Source organism: Nicotiana tabacum, chromosome 5 (assembly GCF_000715075.1).
Source record: "Nicotiana tabacum cultivar K326 chromosome 5, ASM71507v2, whole genome shotgun sequence".
Lineage (NCBI taxonomy): Eukaryota > Viridiplantae > Streptophyta > Magnoliopsida > Solanales > Solanaceae > Nicotiana > Nicotiana tabacum.
In genome coordinates, this window is record NC_134084.1 from 159,152,806 (window position 1) to 159,171,574 (window position 18,769).

At 38.0% G+C, this 18,769-nt stretch overlaps 1 protein-coding gene and 1 long non-coding RNA gene across 2 annotated transcripts; one reads left to right on the top strand and one right to left on the bottom strand.

Moving 5' to 3' along the window:
* Nucleotides 1-2,102: 2,102 nt before the first annotated feature.
* Nucleotides 2,103-5,482, top strand: LOC107798932 (pentatricopeptide repeat-containing protein At2g15980-like). The gene is made up of 2 exons (XM_016621960.2): nucleotides 2,103-3,957; nucleotides 4,732-5,482. Exon 1 carries the CDS (start codon nucleotides 2,239-2,241, stop codon nucleotides 3,712-3,714), a length of 1,476 nt encoding a protein of 491 aa, XP_016477446.1. The 5' UTR covers nucleotides 2,103-2,238; the 3' UTR covers nucleotides 3,715-3,957; nucleotides 4,732-5,482.
* Nucleotides 5,483-9,026: 3,544 nt separating this feature from the next.
* Nucleotides 9,027-11,142, bottom strand: LOC107798931 (uncharacterized). Its single transcript, XR_001651028.2, has 3 exons — nucleotides 10,428-11,142; nucleotides 9,535-9,692; nucleotides 9,027-9,235 (listed from the first exon to the last, which is right to left on the bottom strand). It is a non-coding gene; the product is annotated as an uncharacterized LOC107798931 (long non-coding RNA).
* Nucleotides 11,143-18,769: the final 7,627 nt, after the last annotated feature.

The following is an 18,769-nucleotide window of genomic DNA, read 5'->3' on the forward strand; positions in this document are numbered from 1 at the left end:
CGAAATAGTAACCCGTCGTCGTTCAATCGAGGTTGAACTCTTCTTTCTTTCTTTTTTTGGCGAAGGCCCTTGGCCTTGAAAGGTGTTATTTCGAACTTATCGAAATAGTAGTCCGTCGTCGTTCGATCGAGGTCGAACTCTTCTTTTTGGCGAAGGACCTTGGCCTTAAAGGGTGTTATTTCGAACTTATCAAAATAGTAACCTGTCGTCGTTCAATCAAGGTAGTAACCCGTCGTCGTTTGATCGAGGTCGAACTCTTCTTTTTGGCGAAGGCCTTTGGCCTTAAAGGGTGTTATTTCAAACTTATCGAAATAGTAACCCGTTGTCATTCGATCGAGGTCGAACTCTTCTTTTTGGCGAAGGTCCTTGGCCTTAAAGAGTGTTATTTTGAACTTATCGAAGTAGTAACTCGTTGTCGTTCGATTGAGGTCGAACTCTTCTTTTTAGCGAAGGCCCTTGGCCTTAAAGGGTGTTATTTCGAACTAATCAAAATAGTAACCCGTCGTCGTTCGATCGAGGTCGAATTTTTTTTTTTTTTTTGGCGAAGGCCCTTGGCCTTAAAGGGTGTTATTTCGAACTTATCGAAGTAGTAGCCCGTCGTTGTTTGATCGAGGTCGAACTCTTCTTTTTGGCGAAGGCCCTTGGCCTTAAAGGGTGTTATTTCGAACTTATCGAAATAGTAACTCGTTGTCGTTCTATCGAGGTCGAACTCTTCTTTTTGGCGAAGGCCCTTGGCTTTAAAGGGTGTTATTTAGAACTTATTGAAATAGTAACCCATCGTCGTTCGATCGAGGTCGAACTCTTCTTTTTAGAGAAGTACCTTGGCCTTAAAATGTGTTATTTCGAACTTATCAAAATAGTAACCCTTTGTCAGTCCCAGTTTTTGGAGAGCCAGACATTTTCTGGGAGAGTCCCAGTTCGTTTGACATTGCTTGCATCAGGGGGTGCAACGTTGGAGAATATGAAACGTGGTTACTTCGCTTAGGTTTGCTCTGCGCACACATTGTAGTTTCCTTGTCTGAATTCTGCTTTCCTGCTTGGAGATGTCACTGGCGGGTAGTATTTCGGTTGTTTCGCAGTAGGTTTTCTTTCTTTAATTGAGATGTTTCTTTACTCGCTCTTCCCCGCGGCCTTTGTGTTCCTACTTGAGCAAAGAGCAGAATGTGAGTTAAAATAATACTTTCCTTGCCCTACCTGGTGGTCCAATGGGGGAGAACAGGTTGGTAACATTGTTCGTCTTGTTCGACATTTCGATGGTTGATGGGGCAGAGACTTCTAAATTCGGCAATTCTACTCGGCTCTCCTCCCCCTACCGTGTTGTGCTTTTGTCTCAGGTGGGTTGGGTTTTTCCTTCGCGCTCCTTTCGGTGGGTGATCGTCTTTCTTGTCTTTGATCTGGGAGAGACTAGAAAATTTCACTAAGAAATCCCCACAGACGGCGCCAAATTGTTTGACTCAAAAGATATCAAAACCTTTTTGAACAAATCAATCAAAGAAGATGAATGGGTAAATCTTAGTCAGACATAATAAATTCCAGATCAAAGAGCTAATAGTGTGGATTGTATATATGATGAGAAAGATGTAAACGATCTTATTGAAATTCAACATTGTGCCTCCCATCGATCGATAGGGGGACAACTTTACATGTTTTTCTGTAGATTTCTTCTTTTCTATCAAAATTACAAGAAGAGAGTTTGAGAGAGGGGGGGGGGGAACAAAACCCCCTTTAATCGAAGGTTTTCCCTTACTATATATAGTCAAGACACCCTTGCCCTTTACTTGGTCCGACGCTCTCTCTCCTCCAATGTGTCATGGTCGTCCTTTTAGGCGCTGCTCTTTCCGACTCGACGGATGTCGGGAAAGGTATATAGAGTGGGCTATGTTATCTTTCACTGCCCGGTCACTTTGGCGGGACATTGGTCAGTTCGGTCGTGACGATTAGATTTTGACTAATACATTGGTTACAATAGAGTACTTAACGGACAAAGGGTATTTTTGCACCAAATTTATAACGTCGAGGTACTAATAGAACAAAAGTATAGCGGAAGACATATATAACCTTTTTGCATAGCAAAGGGGCATTTTTTTTACCTTTTTCCGTTTTTAAAAAAAGGTTTTTCCAGCATAACTTCTTGGCACAGTTGGTCAATAAACTTCATGGTACAGATTGTTAAATGTCTTATACTTGGAACAGAAGCTGTTCGACAAAATGCCGGAACGGAGCAGCAAATAGCCATCGATGGCGATGCTATCAACTATTGCAAGACGCACTATTTTCTCAACCCCATTAACCAAACACGCATCTTCCTCTTCCTTCTCTTCTCCTACTTCCTCTTCTCCAACTCAATCGTCTTCAAACGAAGATGAAACTCTAGTCTCAACAGCCATAACAATCCTCAAACACCATCGCTCAAAATCAAGATGGTCTGAAATTCTTTCCCTATCCCCACCCCCTTCCGGCTTCACTCCCACCCAAGTCTCTCAAATCATTCTTCAACTCCGCAACACACCTCATCTTGCCCTCCGTTTCTTTCATTTCACAATCACTCGCTCCATTTGCTCTCACTCTCTTTCTTCCTACGCCACTATCATTCACATCCTCTCCCGATCCCGCCTTAAATCCCAAGCTTTAGAGCTACTAAAATCCGCCATTCGTAAATTCCCTGAAATCCATCAACCTGATTTAACAAACCCACCAAGGATTTTCCAAATCTTGGTTAAAACTTACAGGACTTGTGATTCAGCTCCCTTTGTGTTTGATTTGTTGATTAAAGCTTATTTAGATTCTAAAAAAATTGATCTTTCTGTTCAACTTGTGAGGATTTTAGCTAAAAAGAATATCTTTCCACATGTTGTTATATGCAATTCTTTGATTGAGTTGATTGCGAAAAGTCGAGGCCCTTTTGGTGCTTATGATATGTATCGGGAAATCTTTAAAGGTAGAGTGGTGAAGGGTGTGATCGCGAATGCTTATACGTTTAACATTCTTATGGTTGCTTTTCATAGAGAAGGAGTTGTGGAGAAGGTTGAGGAGGTTTGGAAGGAAATGATGGAAAAAAATTGCGCCCCTAATACATATAGTTATAGCGTTTTAATGGCTGCGTATTGTGAGGATGGAAGGATTGAAAATGCCATGAAAGTTTGGGAGGAGATGGGTGATAAGGGCGTGAAACATGATATTGTAGCTTATAATACCATAATTGGGGGGTTTTGTAAAGTTGGGGAGGTTGAGAGAGCTGAGGAGATGTACACGGAGATGGTTTTCAATGGGGTGGAGTGTACTTGTGTTACACTTGAGCATCTCACAAATGGACATTGTATGAGCGGGAATGCTGAAGCAGCTCTGGTCTTGTATAAGGATATGTGTCGAAAGGGATTCAAGCCAGAAAGTTCAATGATAGATGCAATTGCTCAGGTGCTCTGTGACAAAAGTGGAGTTCTTGAAGCCTTGGAATTTGTGAGAGGTGTAATAAAGAAACATGATATCGTACCAAGGAAGACAACATACGAACTTCTGATACGGAGCTTGTGTGAGGAGGGGTGGATGGAAGAAGCTCGGAAACTTCAGGTGGAGATGGTGGGGAAAGGATTTGCACCAAATTTGGAAATATATAGTGCTTTCATTGACGGGTACATCAAGCAAGGGGATGATAAAATGGCTGAAAGTTTGAGGAATGAAATGCTTACGAATAAGATCCCTTGTAAAGATAGCTAGAAGTTCGTATAGCATCCAGAGTTTTAACCAAATCTTAAGTTTGACTTCAGGCTATGAGTTAAGAACAGACAAGGTGACTTTGTCGAGGTGCAAGTCTATCTGTACATCAAAGCACGGTACTCTCTGAAGGGCATCTTCATGATTTTTCGAACATGAGCAGTGCATTCTTGCTGAAGAATATGAACACTAACTAACTGCTTCAAGAGTCTATCGAAAACAGCCTCTCTACCTTTATAAGTAGGGGTAAGGTCTGCATATACACTACCTTCCCCAGACCCCATATATGAGATTACACTGGGTTTGTTGTTGTTGTTGTTGTTGTTGTTGTTTTTTCTAACTGCTTGAAGAGTTCTCGCTACAGGTCAGGATCTTAAGATGATTCATCCTAGACTCTTTCCTGCAGTGTACCAGCATAAATGTTCTTTCATCGCTTTCCTAGTCGGAGATAAAAGTTACATCCCACAATGTGCTTTATGTTTCCCACAGTGCGCTTTATGTTTCACCACTCAAATTACAATTGAGGCTTTATTACCTATTGTCCTATTCCTATTTGTGGAATGCCTAGAGGATAGCCTGCTTTTCTCACAGAGCTGAATAACCTGCTTAGATACTTTAATACCATTATCATAGTTAAATAGCTGATTAAGTTTGCCTAAGCATGAGTCTCTGAGGTTTGAGTTTAAGAACGGAGGGCTGCAAAAGTAAGTGTTCCTACATTTTAAGATTGGGAACAATAGACGGGTTGGGCAGGTCATGTTTTCATGGGCTAATTTTGTCACCCTAAGGGTATGTCAAGACATGTAACAAATTCGTTTGGCTCACAAGTCAATGTTGTTGCATTAGATGTTTTTCTAGGATGATTTTTACTTTTGAAATGTCAAATTCTGCTATATCCGAGTAACAACTGATTTTACTATTACTGCTCCATACAGAAAATGAATGCTCTTCCAATATCTTTTATGTTATTTCTTTACAAACTGACAATACCACAAAGATGGCTTTTCGAAAAATTTACAGCTGTTTCCTGAAGCTATTATGCTGTGAAAGTTGGAGAAGACTTCCAGCTGCTTGACACAAAAGTAACCGAAGATTAGAATGTCATAAAGCCATGGAGATTCCATGATAAGAAGGCCAATCCTGCATATATCTGTTAACTACTGCATAACTTTGAAGGACATAATGTTCTGTTGGCTCTAAGTGATGAATTGGTTCATTATCTGCTGTTTTTGCTGGTTGATGATCAACTTTTTATAGTCTTCCCAGTTATTCAAAAATGACTTGATGTGTATCCTCGGCACATCCAATCTTCTAAAAGATTGAGCTGGCTGACAAACGGGGTGCCAGATCCAGACAGTATAAAACAGGAGATGAACAAACCAACAACAACATACCAAGTGTGTAGTCCCACAAGTGGGGTCTGGGGAGGTTAGAGTGTACGCAGACCTTACCCCTGCCTTTAAGAAGACAGAGAGGCTGAGGAGATGACCAAACCAAACCCCTGAATGTTATGAAGTAGCTGCCCGGCAGCCAAAATGAGATTGTGTAAAATGCAATGCATCACTCACAGTATGGAACTCTAACTAATTCAGACATTGTGTAATCTTTCTATTATCACTCTCAACCTACTCATGAACATTGGCTTTGTATAGATAAATTGCATCAGCAGTTGGTGCTTTCCTTGGCATATATCATCTCTGATTTTGCTTAATGTAATTAGTTAAGGGGGCATGCTTCTGAACTAAACTGAGAGATTAACTTTTTGATGCAACATTTCTATAACTGAGTTTTCAGTGTTGATGGTATGGTATTGAGTACTTGTTTATCTGCTTCATTCTTTCTTTTCTATTGGGTGGTTTTGACAAGTCAAAAGACCATACGATAAGGGTGTATTGTGGGCCGGGCTGGGACCGCTAGCAAACGGGCCAAACGGGCCGGTCCTCATCAAATAGACCGCGAGCCCGGGACCGTTTAGCCGGGGACCGGCAGGCGAGCCTGGGTCGGTTCAACCGGGCCTAACGGGCCAAGAGGACCCAACAGAGCTATTTTTCAAAAAAAATAAAATAAAGGCCAACGGTCTGAAATTTAAAAACTTGCCGTTGGCCTGCAATTTTAGCAGTTTGGCTTTTTAAAAAATAGCCATTTGGCCCCCAAACTTTGTTTTAACCCCAAACTTTTTATAATTACACTTTTTCTCTATTCTCAACTATAAAAACCACCTCATTCTTTCATTTTTACTCACAAATTCATCAATCTCTCTCTAATTTTCTTCTATAATTGTTTACTTTATTATTGCAATTTTGTGAAAAATTGTTTAGTTGGTGAATTGAAGTCTTCAAGTCTTCAAAGATATTCAATTTTCAAGAAGTTGTTCGTCAATTCGGTAAACTCGTTCCAACTCTTAAGTTTTAATATTATAGTTTTGTTTGTTTTAGCTAGTCTAATTATAATTAATATGGACTTTTCTTTGAAAAAAAAATATTTGGTGGTAAGGGTAAGGAAAAATTTAAAATTGGTGAATCTAGTCGCCAAGCTACTACTCTTCCCGCGGCTCCCCGACCCAGACCTGTTACCCGTCCTCCTCCACTTGTTATTCTTGATAGTGATAACCCTTGTTTTTAATTTTTCGATAGTCAATTTTGTCATGATGTTGCACCAGGTCAACAATTAAATGATGAAGTTATGAATGCTCTTTATCCTAATCAAACTATCTTTGAAAATGATGATTTAGATGAAATGCAATTGGATTTAGATGATACACCTACTAGTCCTGTTAATAACCCAACTGATAATAATCCAAATGATGCTCCGCCTGACCTTCCTGTAGTAACCCCTACTTTTAATAGACAACCTTCTAAACGGACCGAAACATCTCTTATTTGGCACTTTTTTACTCAACTAAGAGAACAAAATAAGGCTAAGTGTAAAATTTGTGGGTCTTTGATGGCTCATAAATATATTGGAGAGCGTAGCGGTACGAGTACTTTGACTAGACACATAAAGAAACACCCTAGAGATAAAGCTAGATATTTACAAATGAAAGTTGCGCAAGAGGGTAGAAGTTTAGATACTGAGGTTAACCCTATTTTACAGTCGGGAATTAACACTATTACCGGTGACATTTTATATTATGATCCAAATAAAGATCGTGAAGAATTGGCAAAAATGGTTATTGCTATGTGCTTACCCTATAGTTTTCCTTCTAACCCTCACTTTGTGCATTATATTAGAAGAGTTTTTAATCCTACTTATAAAGTATGACCTCGCACAACCGTAAAGAGCGATATTTATAAATATAAACATAATGAACAATATTTGCGCTATTTATTTACTTATATAGATTGTCGCATTGCTATTACTGCTGATAGTTATAAAAGTGGTAATGACTGTGATTATCTAACTGTTACAAGTCATTGGATTGATGAGGACTGGATAATGCAAAAGCGCATTATTGCTTATAGAATAATTAATTCACGCAACACAGGTAAGTTTATTGCTAACACAGTTGCAAATATTTGTAGATATTTTTGTATTAAAGATAAAATAATGTCAGTTTCAATGGATAATACTTATAGTAACACTAATGCTATAGGCTTGCTTAGAACTACACTAAATCCTGCATTTAGTAATATTTTTCATGTTAGATGTATTTGTCATATTTACCATTTAATCGTCGGTGATGGTATGAAAGTTTTAAATGTGGAAATTGAAAAGGCTAAAATGGCTCTTAATTGACTGTTTTATTTAAACCGTAGAAGTAGACTTAGAGAATATTTTAAAAAATGTGATGAATTTAGCCTTAGAGAAAGAAAAGTTCCTAAACCTTGTCCGACTAGATGGAATTACATGTATGAAAGTTTAGTTGTTGCATATGAATATAGAAACCCAATAAACACAACGTATAATGCTCGTGTTGGTGGTGATGATGATGAACACCTTATAAATCAGGATTGGACTAATGTTAAAATGCTTGTAGACTTTTTAGAACAATTTCATGTTGCTACAAATGAATTATCTAGGCAATATTATCCTACTATTTTTAATTGTTTAGTTTATATTGCAGCACTTACAGATTTGTTTACTCAATTTTCAGAGGGTGGGGTAATTTATCAACTTGCTATTAATTCTATGAAAGATAAGTTTAAAAAATATTTTTTCCCTATCCCCCCTATTTTTGGTGTTGCTGCCATGTTAAATCCTACAATGAAATTAGGAGGTACTCACTTTTGGTACACAAAAAATTGTAACGCTTTATCACTTTCAGATGAGGAATTTGCTACACTTGAGATGCAAAAGCCTCAATTAAAATAAATGCTAAACAATTTATAATGCTTATCAACTTGCCTTAGATTATGCTAGACCAAATGTTCCAACTCCTACTTCGTCTAGTTCGCAATCATCTAAAAGAACTGCGGGCCTAAAAGCCCTTAGTGCTTGGATGGAGTTCAGGGTTCTCAAGGTGATAATATTGGTGATAGTTCACAACTAAATGAGCTTCAAGTTTATTTGTCGCAGGGACTTAAATCAGAGAATTCCGACGGCTCCTTTGATGTTTTGGAATGGTGGAAGGACAAACAAAAACACTATCCGGTTCTTTCAAGGATGACTCGAGATATTTTAAGTGTTCAAGCTTCAACAGTGGCATCGGAGAGCGCTTTCAGTCAAGCAAGACTTCAAATCGGTGATCATAGAGCGTCTATGAGGGAGAGCTTAGAAAATCAGTACTCTTCAAAGATTGGATCCGTTCGGAAAGAAGAAATTTTAGACTTGCAGAATCAAAACCGGAGATAGACGAAGCTTATGAAGAAATGCTAGCGAAACTTGCGCAGGATGCTACTTCGCCCGGAAGCGATGATGAACAAGCTTCTTTTCCGCCACCACCAACAAAAATTCCTCCGGACCTTGAAGGATTTATGAAATTTGTTAGAGATAATACATAGACTAATATGTAACTTGTATTTTGACACATTACTTGGTGACAAGACAAGTGAATCCACAGAGATTCAATAGGAATACAACAGTTATGGATATGGCTGAATTGCTGAAGCTGTTAGGCCTTAGATAATCGATTATTAGAAGCTGTTTAGAACTGCATTGAGTTCAGAAATTGTTGGGAAAGAAAGTTTCAGATGAAAAAACATAACAAGAGGCGATTTGGTGGCCATATTGCATTGGTAACATTACAGATAGAACCACGCTAAATCTCACTTATGGGATCATTTATGCATTAACATAGTGCAAAGATTACTGGGGAAGATGGGTATCTAATCTAGGTGGGAAAGCCATCAAATTCACACATGACTTTGGTGTCGATAAACCAAAAGAGAGTTTCCGCAGCAAATTTTATCTCAAATAACTAGGGTACAACCATACAATTCCCAATTATATGCCAACCTAACAAATTTCGGAATCATATCGTCAAATGAAAATGAAAAGTAGAGACAGAAATGACTGAGAAGAGGGTCAACAGATGTGTAGAGAACACTAGCTCCTTTTCTTCCAAACATTCCTTCCTCTAGAGAAACTGCAGAAGGGAAAGACAAGAAGATAAGGACATTATCAGAGACTTGTATATAAAGAAAGACAGACCTTAAGTTGTATTTAAATCAGGCAATTAACTGAAGAATGGTACAACTTTGAAAGGGCCTAAAATGGAATTGCATCAGAAATTGTACTCGAGCAACAACACAGCAATCCCAATCCATAATTACCTATGTGAGCACATGCATGAATTCTAGTCCAAACTGAAATTATAAGCAACTGATATACTAGGAGTAAGCAACTTAAACATATCAAGATTAAGGAACTGCACGAAAGCCATACTAAATTAAGGGCCATTGGTGCCACGGTTCGACACTTGGTAGATAATGGGCTAGGGGCCCCTCTACTCTTCTCCATTTAGATACCGGACTTGGTTCACCGCCCAAGATTCGAACTCATGATGTGCGCCTGCCACACATCCTTTGCTGTTGAACAAAGTCCTGGAACAACAGTAATATTCACAAGATTCAAGAAAAGATGATGAAACATGTTACTTCATCAACTTTGCCGTACTCACACACATATAATCATTCAATTCCTAGTACTTTACTTTGCATCTACAGAATCAACTCGATCCACTTGCATTGTAAAATTCATATTTTCAAACTTCTAATCACCTACCAAATAGAACCATGAAATCCAAACTCATGCACAGGCGATAGGGACCATCGCCATACAAGCTTCTTCTTGCATTTATTAGTAAAGAGCTTAAGATTACTTTCATATTCTAGTAGATATAAAGCTCATAAAAAATAAACACATAGGAATTTCCGGTAGAAGTTTATTCCTTAACCCTCAACCAGAGTACTCCAAATCATAGATCATTTCATAATTGGTGCTCGGCAACTTACACAACTCAATCCAACTACTTTATGCACCAGAACCTAAGTTACATACAACACCAAAAACACAAGAAACGCCACGACCTTGGTTCAGTCATGTGTTTCTTAATTTCAAATTTTGATATATGAATAACATTAGAGGCAAGATTGTCAACCCACAAAAGATTTACTAGGATGATAAAGCAATTCTATTCCATTATTGCTCAATCACATTAACAATATAACTAAACACAACATCGAACGAGCCTCCAAGTTATCTTTCAATGAAAACTATATCATTCTTCATATTGATTCAGCAAGCTCATGAAACTAGATTTTGCACTTACGAGTTACCTTAGTGGCTTAGATTTTAATATCACATTAGGAGGTTCTTGAAATTTGAAAGGAGCATAAATGTCCATCCATCCATGAACCAACTCATTGTTGCTAAAGCTCAAGCACTCTTACCAACCAACTACTTCTTATTCAGCTGAAATTCACAACCTTGGAACACTCTAGTGCAGAAGATGATTCAAACGGCCTTACAGCCCCCAAAAGATATGCTGACACATGGTGACATGAAGAGAAAAACCCCAGGATAAGCCACTCTTATTGAGACACAACAAATACAGTATGGAAAATCAAAAGAATGAAGGACAACGATAACACTAGCAAAAGATGTTAATCTAGGAAGCGTCCCAGGCCTTTGGTTCAACGGGCAAAGTTAATACACCAGTGAATGTGTTGGAGGCGCATTTCACGAGTTCGAATCATGCGACCAAACTAAGTCTGGTATTTAAGTGGAAAAGATAGATGCGCCCTAATCCACTTGAGTTTTATACATGAACATAAGCAATTAACCAGATTATCAAGCTGACCCAACAAAAAAATCACAAGTCTCCATAGAACTACAGATAGTGAACTGAATAACCGGGACTAAGTCTATAATCCTTCTAATCCAAAGTCAAGGCAGAATATCTGAGTGAATGTATCTAATCTTCCAATTCGGACATGATCACTTAATAATATTGAGCCTAATTGAGTATATAATTTCTATTAGAAGAGAAAATTTTACCTGAGTAGAAAGAAGTTCAAAAAAGAATAGGGATTTAGAGTTCGAGGAGGAGTTCTTCTTTCTGATCCGAAAAATAGTGAAGGATGTATGGGGTGACCCGAATTACGGCGACCCAAGCTCCGAAAAGGGCGACGTGAGTCTTGAGCTGCTTGAGAGCAGCTGCTTTGTCAGGTTTACGCATGAACAATCCTGGAAACATGGTTTCGTCGTTTGCAAGATTTCTCTTCTGAGGGAGAGATGAAACGAGCTTAAACCCTAGCTTTGATGAGTTCGTGATTAATTAAAGCTGGGTGAGCTGGTCACATATTTGGACTGGGCTGTTTAAACCCGACTTAGTCCGCACCACAAACTATTTATATTCGATAGCCAAAAAGTGTATAAAATTTATATAATTTTTTTATAACATACAAAGTGGATACATATACAAAAACTATATAAAAATACATATTTTCGATTATTATTTTAAAGGCAGACTATTTTCGACTGTAACTAGCTTTTATACTCGCTGGTTAAATTATTTAACATACTTTACCTTTTAATTCTATCGCAAAAATTATATCACCTTTTTACGTCAATATGCTTTCTTCTCGTAACTTTCTTCGTTCATGGTTTGGTATTTTGATGTCCTAAGTGTAAAGGAATCATATTAATTCATTCTGATTTGGTGATTAAACCCTACTAAGGTGACGATATGAGCATAAACTGAAATATTGTGGGGGTGTGGTTGTTGCCAACGTGGATCCCCAATCCGAAAGGTTACTAGACCAGTCGTTAGATCTAAACTTGTATACCACGCGCTGATGTTTTGAAAGAAAGAAAAACTAGTATTTTAAATTAAAAAAAAAATCGAAAGAAATTGCATTGAAGGATTTCGATTAACTGTAAGTATATGTACACAAGTTATTCAAGAACCTAACTTATACCCACCATAACATAAAAGGTTGGAATATGAGTAAAGGAAGTAGTAATAGTACAGTTTCCTCAACTCAAGAAAAACAGAAAGATATATATGCTTAATTGCTTTGCTCAGGGACTAACACAATCCACAATCATAGAGACTGAAGCCTCAGAGTAATTCACCAACTTATTGAGTTTACCCAAGTTGGATGCCAACCCATATCTTTGAAATAAGGAGAGAGATTCATGATTTCCACGAACCATTTCATTATAATTAGTTGCGTTTGAGAAAATGGGTTCAGCAGCTATTGATCCAGTTTGATCTTGACCTGTCTTGTTTCGCAACTTGGCTACCTCATTTGACCACATATCAATTAGCCCAGACATTCTTCTTGTTCAAATATCTATCACTTTTTCAATTTCACAACAGAGGAGAAAAAAAAGGTAGTAGTAATATTTTTGTAGATGCTTTTGTTATGATTTGAAGTCTTTGTTTATATAAAGGGTGAAACCGCAACGACAGGATACGAAGTGTAGGCCGCCCACATATTTAATTTCCATATGCGTTATAGTTTTTAGCTGTTAGATTCAAAAATATCTGTGTGCTTTTAGATTAAGGATTTGGATAAAGCCAGTAAAGTAATTGTGGTATCCCCGGGAATTGGAAAACTAGGTGCTTAGTCCCTTTTATCCTTTTCTGGCCCACAGTTGTATATACTCCTTGCTTTACAAATCCATGTCACAAACGACCCACGACAATAATTGGTTTATTTGTCGAGTAGAGTCTCACGAAATCTTCTCTCCTTCAAGTACTTTTTAAAATGACTTATGAACTTTATTATGACCATTCTGCATTACTTGTCTCCGAATTTCATATCAATAAGTAGGAGTGACAAACGGGTGGGTCGGATCGGATATGATTTGGATTGAAAGTGGGTAATAAAAAACGAATAAATTATTCGATTAGACTCATATTTAATACGGATAAAAAACGGGATAATCGATGGATAATAAGAGTAACCATATTATCCATGACTTATTGCATATAATCACATTTGGCAGAATTCTTAGTGTCTCTAACTTGAGGAACCCCTAATTTGAGGAACCCCTAATTTGAGGCTTTACAAATGTAAAAGTTAGACACATTGGTTATCCATTGGTTACCCATTTATTATCCATTTTCTAAATGGATAATATGGTTCTTATCCATATTTTACCCGTTTTTAAAAAGTTCATTATCCAATCCATTTTTTTGGGGATAATATGGGTGGCTAACTGTTTTCTTTGAACCATTTTGCCACCACTATCAATAAGTGGTGTCACACCTCCTTTTTACCTACACCGGTAAGGGCGCAAAGGAGTTTTTCCATTTAAAGGACAATCAGAACAGGATTTAATTATTAATTATTCAGAGTCGCCACTTGGGAGATTAATGGTGTCCCAAGTCACCGGTTGAATCCCGAACCGAGGAAAAATATGACTCTGTTACAGTCTGCGAACCAGAAATCCGAGTAAGGAATTCTGTTAACCCGGAAGAAGGTGTTAGGCACTCCCGGGTTCCGTGGTTCTAGCACGGTCGCTTAACTGCTGCATTTGATTTTATCTGATTTTAACATATGCTAGCTTATGTGTCATTTATTCGTAAACCCGCTTTTTATCATTATTTATTTTAAAAGAATTGCGACGTCGTGAAAACGCATTTCGAACCACGTTGCAATCAATGCACCCGTGGTTGTCGACACATTTCGACTTCGTCGAGATTTGGATTTGGGTCGCATCAATGCGTACCCGAGTTTAAGAAAGTAATTTAGTTAAGTCGCGCCTAAGGGTTCTAACGTAACATTATTTTTAGGGACGGCCATGAAATTCTCTAAACGGCCCTCCCAAATTCTAATTATTTTATAGCCATTATTGAGGGCCCCGCAATTTTGTGTTTATTGGGCAAGGCTCGTCTCATTTTATTTTAAGGGCAAACTTAGAAGCAACTATATTTTTTCTACTTATTTGTCTCTAAAAATAAACAAAAGAAAACTTAATTAACTAAAATATGGGCCAGACGTATTAGTCAGGAAGCCAAGAGGGCCCAAGCTTCAATATTTGCACATGGGTAGAATTTCTATTAAACATAGTCATTGGGCCTGAGATTGGCCCAAACTGGACAAACAAGCTTAACCAGATCGAATGAGCCATAACAAGTAACAGCGAGAATCGTTTCAGGCCTATGTTTGAAATAAACTCAAGATAAGAAATAAACTCATATGTTCATGAATTATATCTCAACCAAGAAGTAGTGTGAGAAATAAACCTTTACAAGGCCATTCCAAAGCTTCCCATAAACCAAATGTAATCACTTATCAATCAATATTGCAAAATGAACTGAAGGCTCTTTGTGTTTCAAAAAAAAAAAAACTACCACTGATACTTTCCTGGTATCCTGAAGCAAGTGGACAGTACACTAATGCATTTTTCAACAAGAAGGCAGATTTACTTTGAAAAGGAAGTGATAGACAAGTAGGCATTTTCGAATATCATATGAAACTCTTGAGTGAATCATGACTGCCTGCCGATCCTTGAAAGGAGGAACACACAAGAAAAATAACAGCAACGTCTGAAGGAGAGTCACAAAAATGAAACAAAGGCAGATTTTCTGCAGGCTAACAATCCAAACAGATATCCCACAATACTGCATATTTCAGCATGATTCATCGCTTGAATCAACTGTTTTTAGCAGTGCGAAAGAACAAAGTTCTTATAGCTGTAATAATACAGATAGATTTCCAGCAGGAGAAGGCAAATAGCGCAAATCTGAGCATATACAAACAGCGACACGATGGAGCTTCGACCCTTTTAGACCAACGCAAAGCTAAGCCAAACACAACAGGAATGAACCAAACCTCAAGAAGCTATTGCTGAAATTTAAATCAATTGTACTTGGATAGCCAAATTTAGACCAACTACTGCTTTAGAACAAGCAATGAATCGCTTATCTTCGAACATTCGTAGCATGTCCTCGTAAATACCATTGACTGAGTAACACAACAACAACAAAAGATGACCAGTGTCAATTTCATAAGCTCATATTGCACTCGGGACGGGTGAGAAATTCTGTGACTCAATGAATCGACAAACAACAAATACGTCTCATCTAAGAACCATAGAGTGGATCAGAAGTTTGGCCATTCATGTAAAAATCTATCAAGCGCAACGGATTCACATTTGCACACAGAAAACTAATACCTCTTCTCAAACAAAACATATAGCCGAATAGTCTATAACTCAACTAAACCGGCAGAAATGATCGAATAAGAAAGCTTCAACTCTTAAGGTTCATGAATCTGTTTCCATGCTTAAATTTAACAAACGAATGGGACGACTTCATACAGCTACAGCCATTATACCAATGCATACAATCGCTCGCCCAATACAGAATAAACACACACAAAGAACAACCAGTAACAGACCTGAACCAAGGCCAACATGACTCAGCTTTTAATTCAAACAGCCAAACACTGACTTTCAAGGAGTCTTAGATCGAAAACATAACAGAACATGAGCGCATAACACAGAATCACAGAAGAAAAATATAAATGAAGAAGAAATGAACCTGGAATCAATAAATACTTCCGATCAACTGTGCTTGAACATTGCGTACAAATGAAATACAATAGCTAATATCAGCACAACCATCAACAGAATCGAGTAGAAATCAAAACTTGGACAATAACAAACTCAACGACTCTCAATCGAGCACCATTTTCAAACCACCTCCAACCCAGAAGGAAAGGATGGAATATCTCTTTTGATTTTTTGTTTTGGAAAGTAATTGAAAACCAAAATAAAATCAAAGAATCATGAACATATTTATATATATCTCTTTTCTTATTCTCGAACTCAACTTCAATTTCAGTATAGAAGAAGAAGTAAGACCATTTTCAAAATTTCATCTCTTCTTCAAAAAATCCTCCTCAAAAAATCGGGTTGAGTCCTTTTGAGAATGAACCCCTTGATGAATGTGGGGCTCGGATTGAGCGAAATCAATTCAATGCCTCACACTCATCCAGCGAATCCCCCTCCAGAACCTTCCAATCGTTATATAAATCCAAATTTGGGCGAGTGAGAGAAGAGGGGAATCTTGGGTCAGAAACCGTTAGTAACAGCGAGATGAGAGAAGGAGGAACGCGTGAGTTAAGGGTTTGATGCTCACTCGCCATGGATTTGCCTGAATTTGGGGCTTGTTCGCGCGAGTTTGGAGAAGACGAACAGTAGTGTTCGTCGTTTGGGGTCTCTGATTTTGAGCTCTGTATCTAGGGTGTGTATTTTTGAGGAGTGGGTCGGGTCAGGCGGGTTTGGGCCGGGTTTCTGTGTGATTGGGGCGGGTAGGCAGATGATGTAGGTTTGGGCTGGGGGTTGGGATTGATTTTGGCCCAAATTTCCTTTTCATTATTTCCTGCCCCCTTTTTAATTCATTCTCTTTTCAATTCACAATTCCTTTCTTTTCCCAAAATCAAAATAAATCCTAGATTAATTAATACTAATTTTTAAACTGAATTAACCTACCATATTAAATTAATTAATTAATTCTAATAATTGTTACTACAAATAATTAGAAACCCAATTTAAAAAAACTACTAAAATTCAAAGTTACAAATAAAAAGTGCAAAATAAACTATTTTTGTGATTTTTTCTATTTTTATAAAATAATTTGTCAATTAATCCTAAAAATATAAAATTAAGTCCTAAATGCAAATGCAACATATTTTATTATATTTTTTTGTATTTTTTATTAGTTAAACAAAAATAAAAATGCGTAGACAAATGCAAACAATTATCAGAAAATGCCACCAAATTCTAAAAATTCCAAATAATGAAAAGAAGTTATTTTGTTTTGAATTTACGAGAGTAATTCATATAGGGCAAAAATCACGTGCTCACAGCTGCCCCTCTTTGCCCGAAAACACGAAGAGTTTACGTGCAAAGATAAGTGAGCAGACACGAGCGATTTTTGCCCATTTGAATACTCCGTGGGAAGCATCTTTTGAAAGATTTGACCGCACCCTACTTCCGAGGTTGCCTACATATCCTTGGCTATAAAGGAATCAGGTCAGTGTAGTTCGGGAGTGTTTGGTAGCTGGGACTACCATGAAGTTGGGTTTCCACTGTTGCTGCTGCAGCTGCTGCTTACTGAACCCCCTTATTACACTATGATCTATGGATTACAAAAAGTCCTATCTGTATCTTCAAACTTAATCTTGTGCTTCTTGTTGCCTTGTTGTTCTCTATTCTCTCGGAGACATCCGTTTGTTGCCATCTTGAATTGTAAACTAAGATGTTTTTCCTTTCCTTCAGACTGCTGAACTTGATACGTATCTCCTCTGTTATACGAGCAGGCTCCCGACGGCTGAAACTTGAAATGTATTCCTCTGTTCTCCAGGCGGGCTCCTGACTTCTGACACTTGAAATGTATGCCTCTGTTCTCCAGGTGGGCTCCTGACTTTGTTCTTCAGGCGGGCTCCTGACTGCTGAAACTTGAATTGTATGCCTTTGTTCTCCAGGCGGGCTCCTGACTGCTGAAACTTGAAATGTATGCCTCTGTTCTCCAGGTGGGCTCCTGACTTCAAAATAGACAAAGAAATTAATGGAAAACTAAAACTTGAATTGTAATACCTCTGTTCTTCAGGCGGGCTCCTGACTGCTGAAACTTGAATTGTATGCCTCTGTTCTCCAGGCGGGCTCCTGACTGCTGAAACTTGAATTGTATGCCTCTGTTCTCCAGGTGGGCTCCTGACTGCTGAAACTTGAAATGTATGCGTCTGTTCTCCAGGCGGGCTCCTGACTTCAAAATAGACAAAGAAATTAATGGAAAACTAAAACTTGAATTGTAATACCTCTGTTCTTCAGGCGGGCTCCTGATTTCCGAAACTTGAATTGAATGTCTCTATTCTCCAGGCGGATTCCTGACTTCTGAAATTTGAAATGTATTCCTCTATTATCCAGGCGGGTTCCTGATTTTCGAAACTTGAATTGTATACCTCTGTTCTTTAGGCGGGTTCCTGACTTCAAAAAGACAAAGAAATCGATTGAGAACTAAAAATTTGAATTGTATCACCTCTGTTCTTCAGGCGGGCTCCTGATTGCTGAAACTTGAATTGTATGTCTCTATTCTCCAGGCGGACTCCTGACTTCCGAAACTTGAAATTGAATGTATCACCTCTGTTATTCAGGCGGGCTCCTGACTATTGAACTTGAACTGAATGTATTCCTCTGTTATCCAGGCGGACTCCTGACTTCATAAAAATAAACGAACCAAGAAAACTTTCTGCCCCAGTTTGGAAACTGGGTACATGTTACTTGATATTAATAAGAATTTGATTAAAACTTGACTTGAAATACCTCTATTATACAGGCGGGCTCCTGACTTCCGAAACTTGAATTGTATGCCTCTGTTCTTTAGGCGGGCTCCTGACTTCAAAAGACAAAAGGTCTATTGAAAACTCTTCAGGCGGGCTCCTGATTGCTGAATTTGAAATTGAATGTATTCCTCTATTATCCAGGCGGGTTCCTGACTTCACAAAAATAGACAAAACAAAGAAAACTTTCTGCCCCAGTTTGGAAACTGGGTGTTTGTTACCACATACTAATAAGAACTAAAACATGAATTGTGATAAGACTGAAATGCAACTTTTAAAAATTTAAAGACTAAAATGTATCTTAAAATTTAAAATTT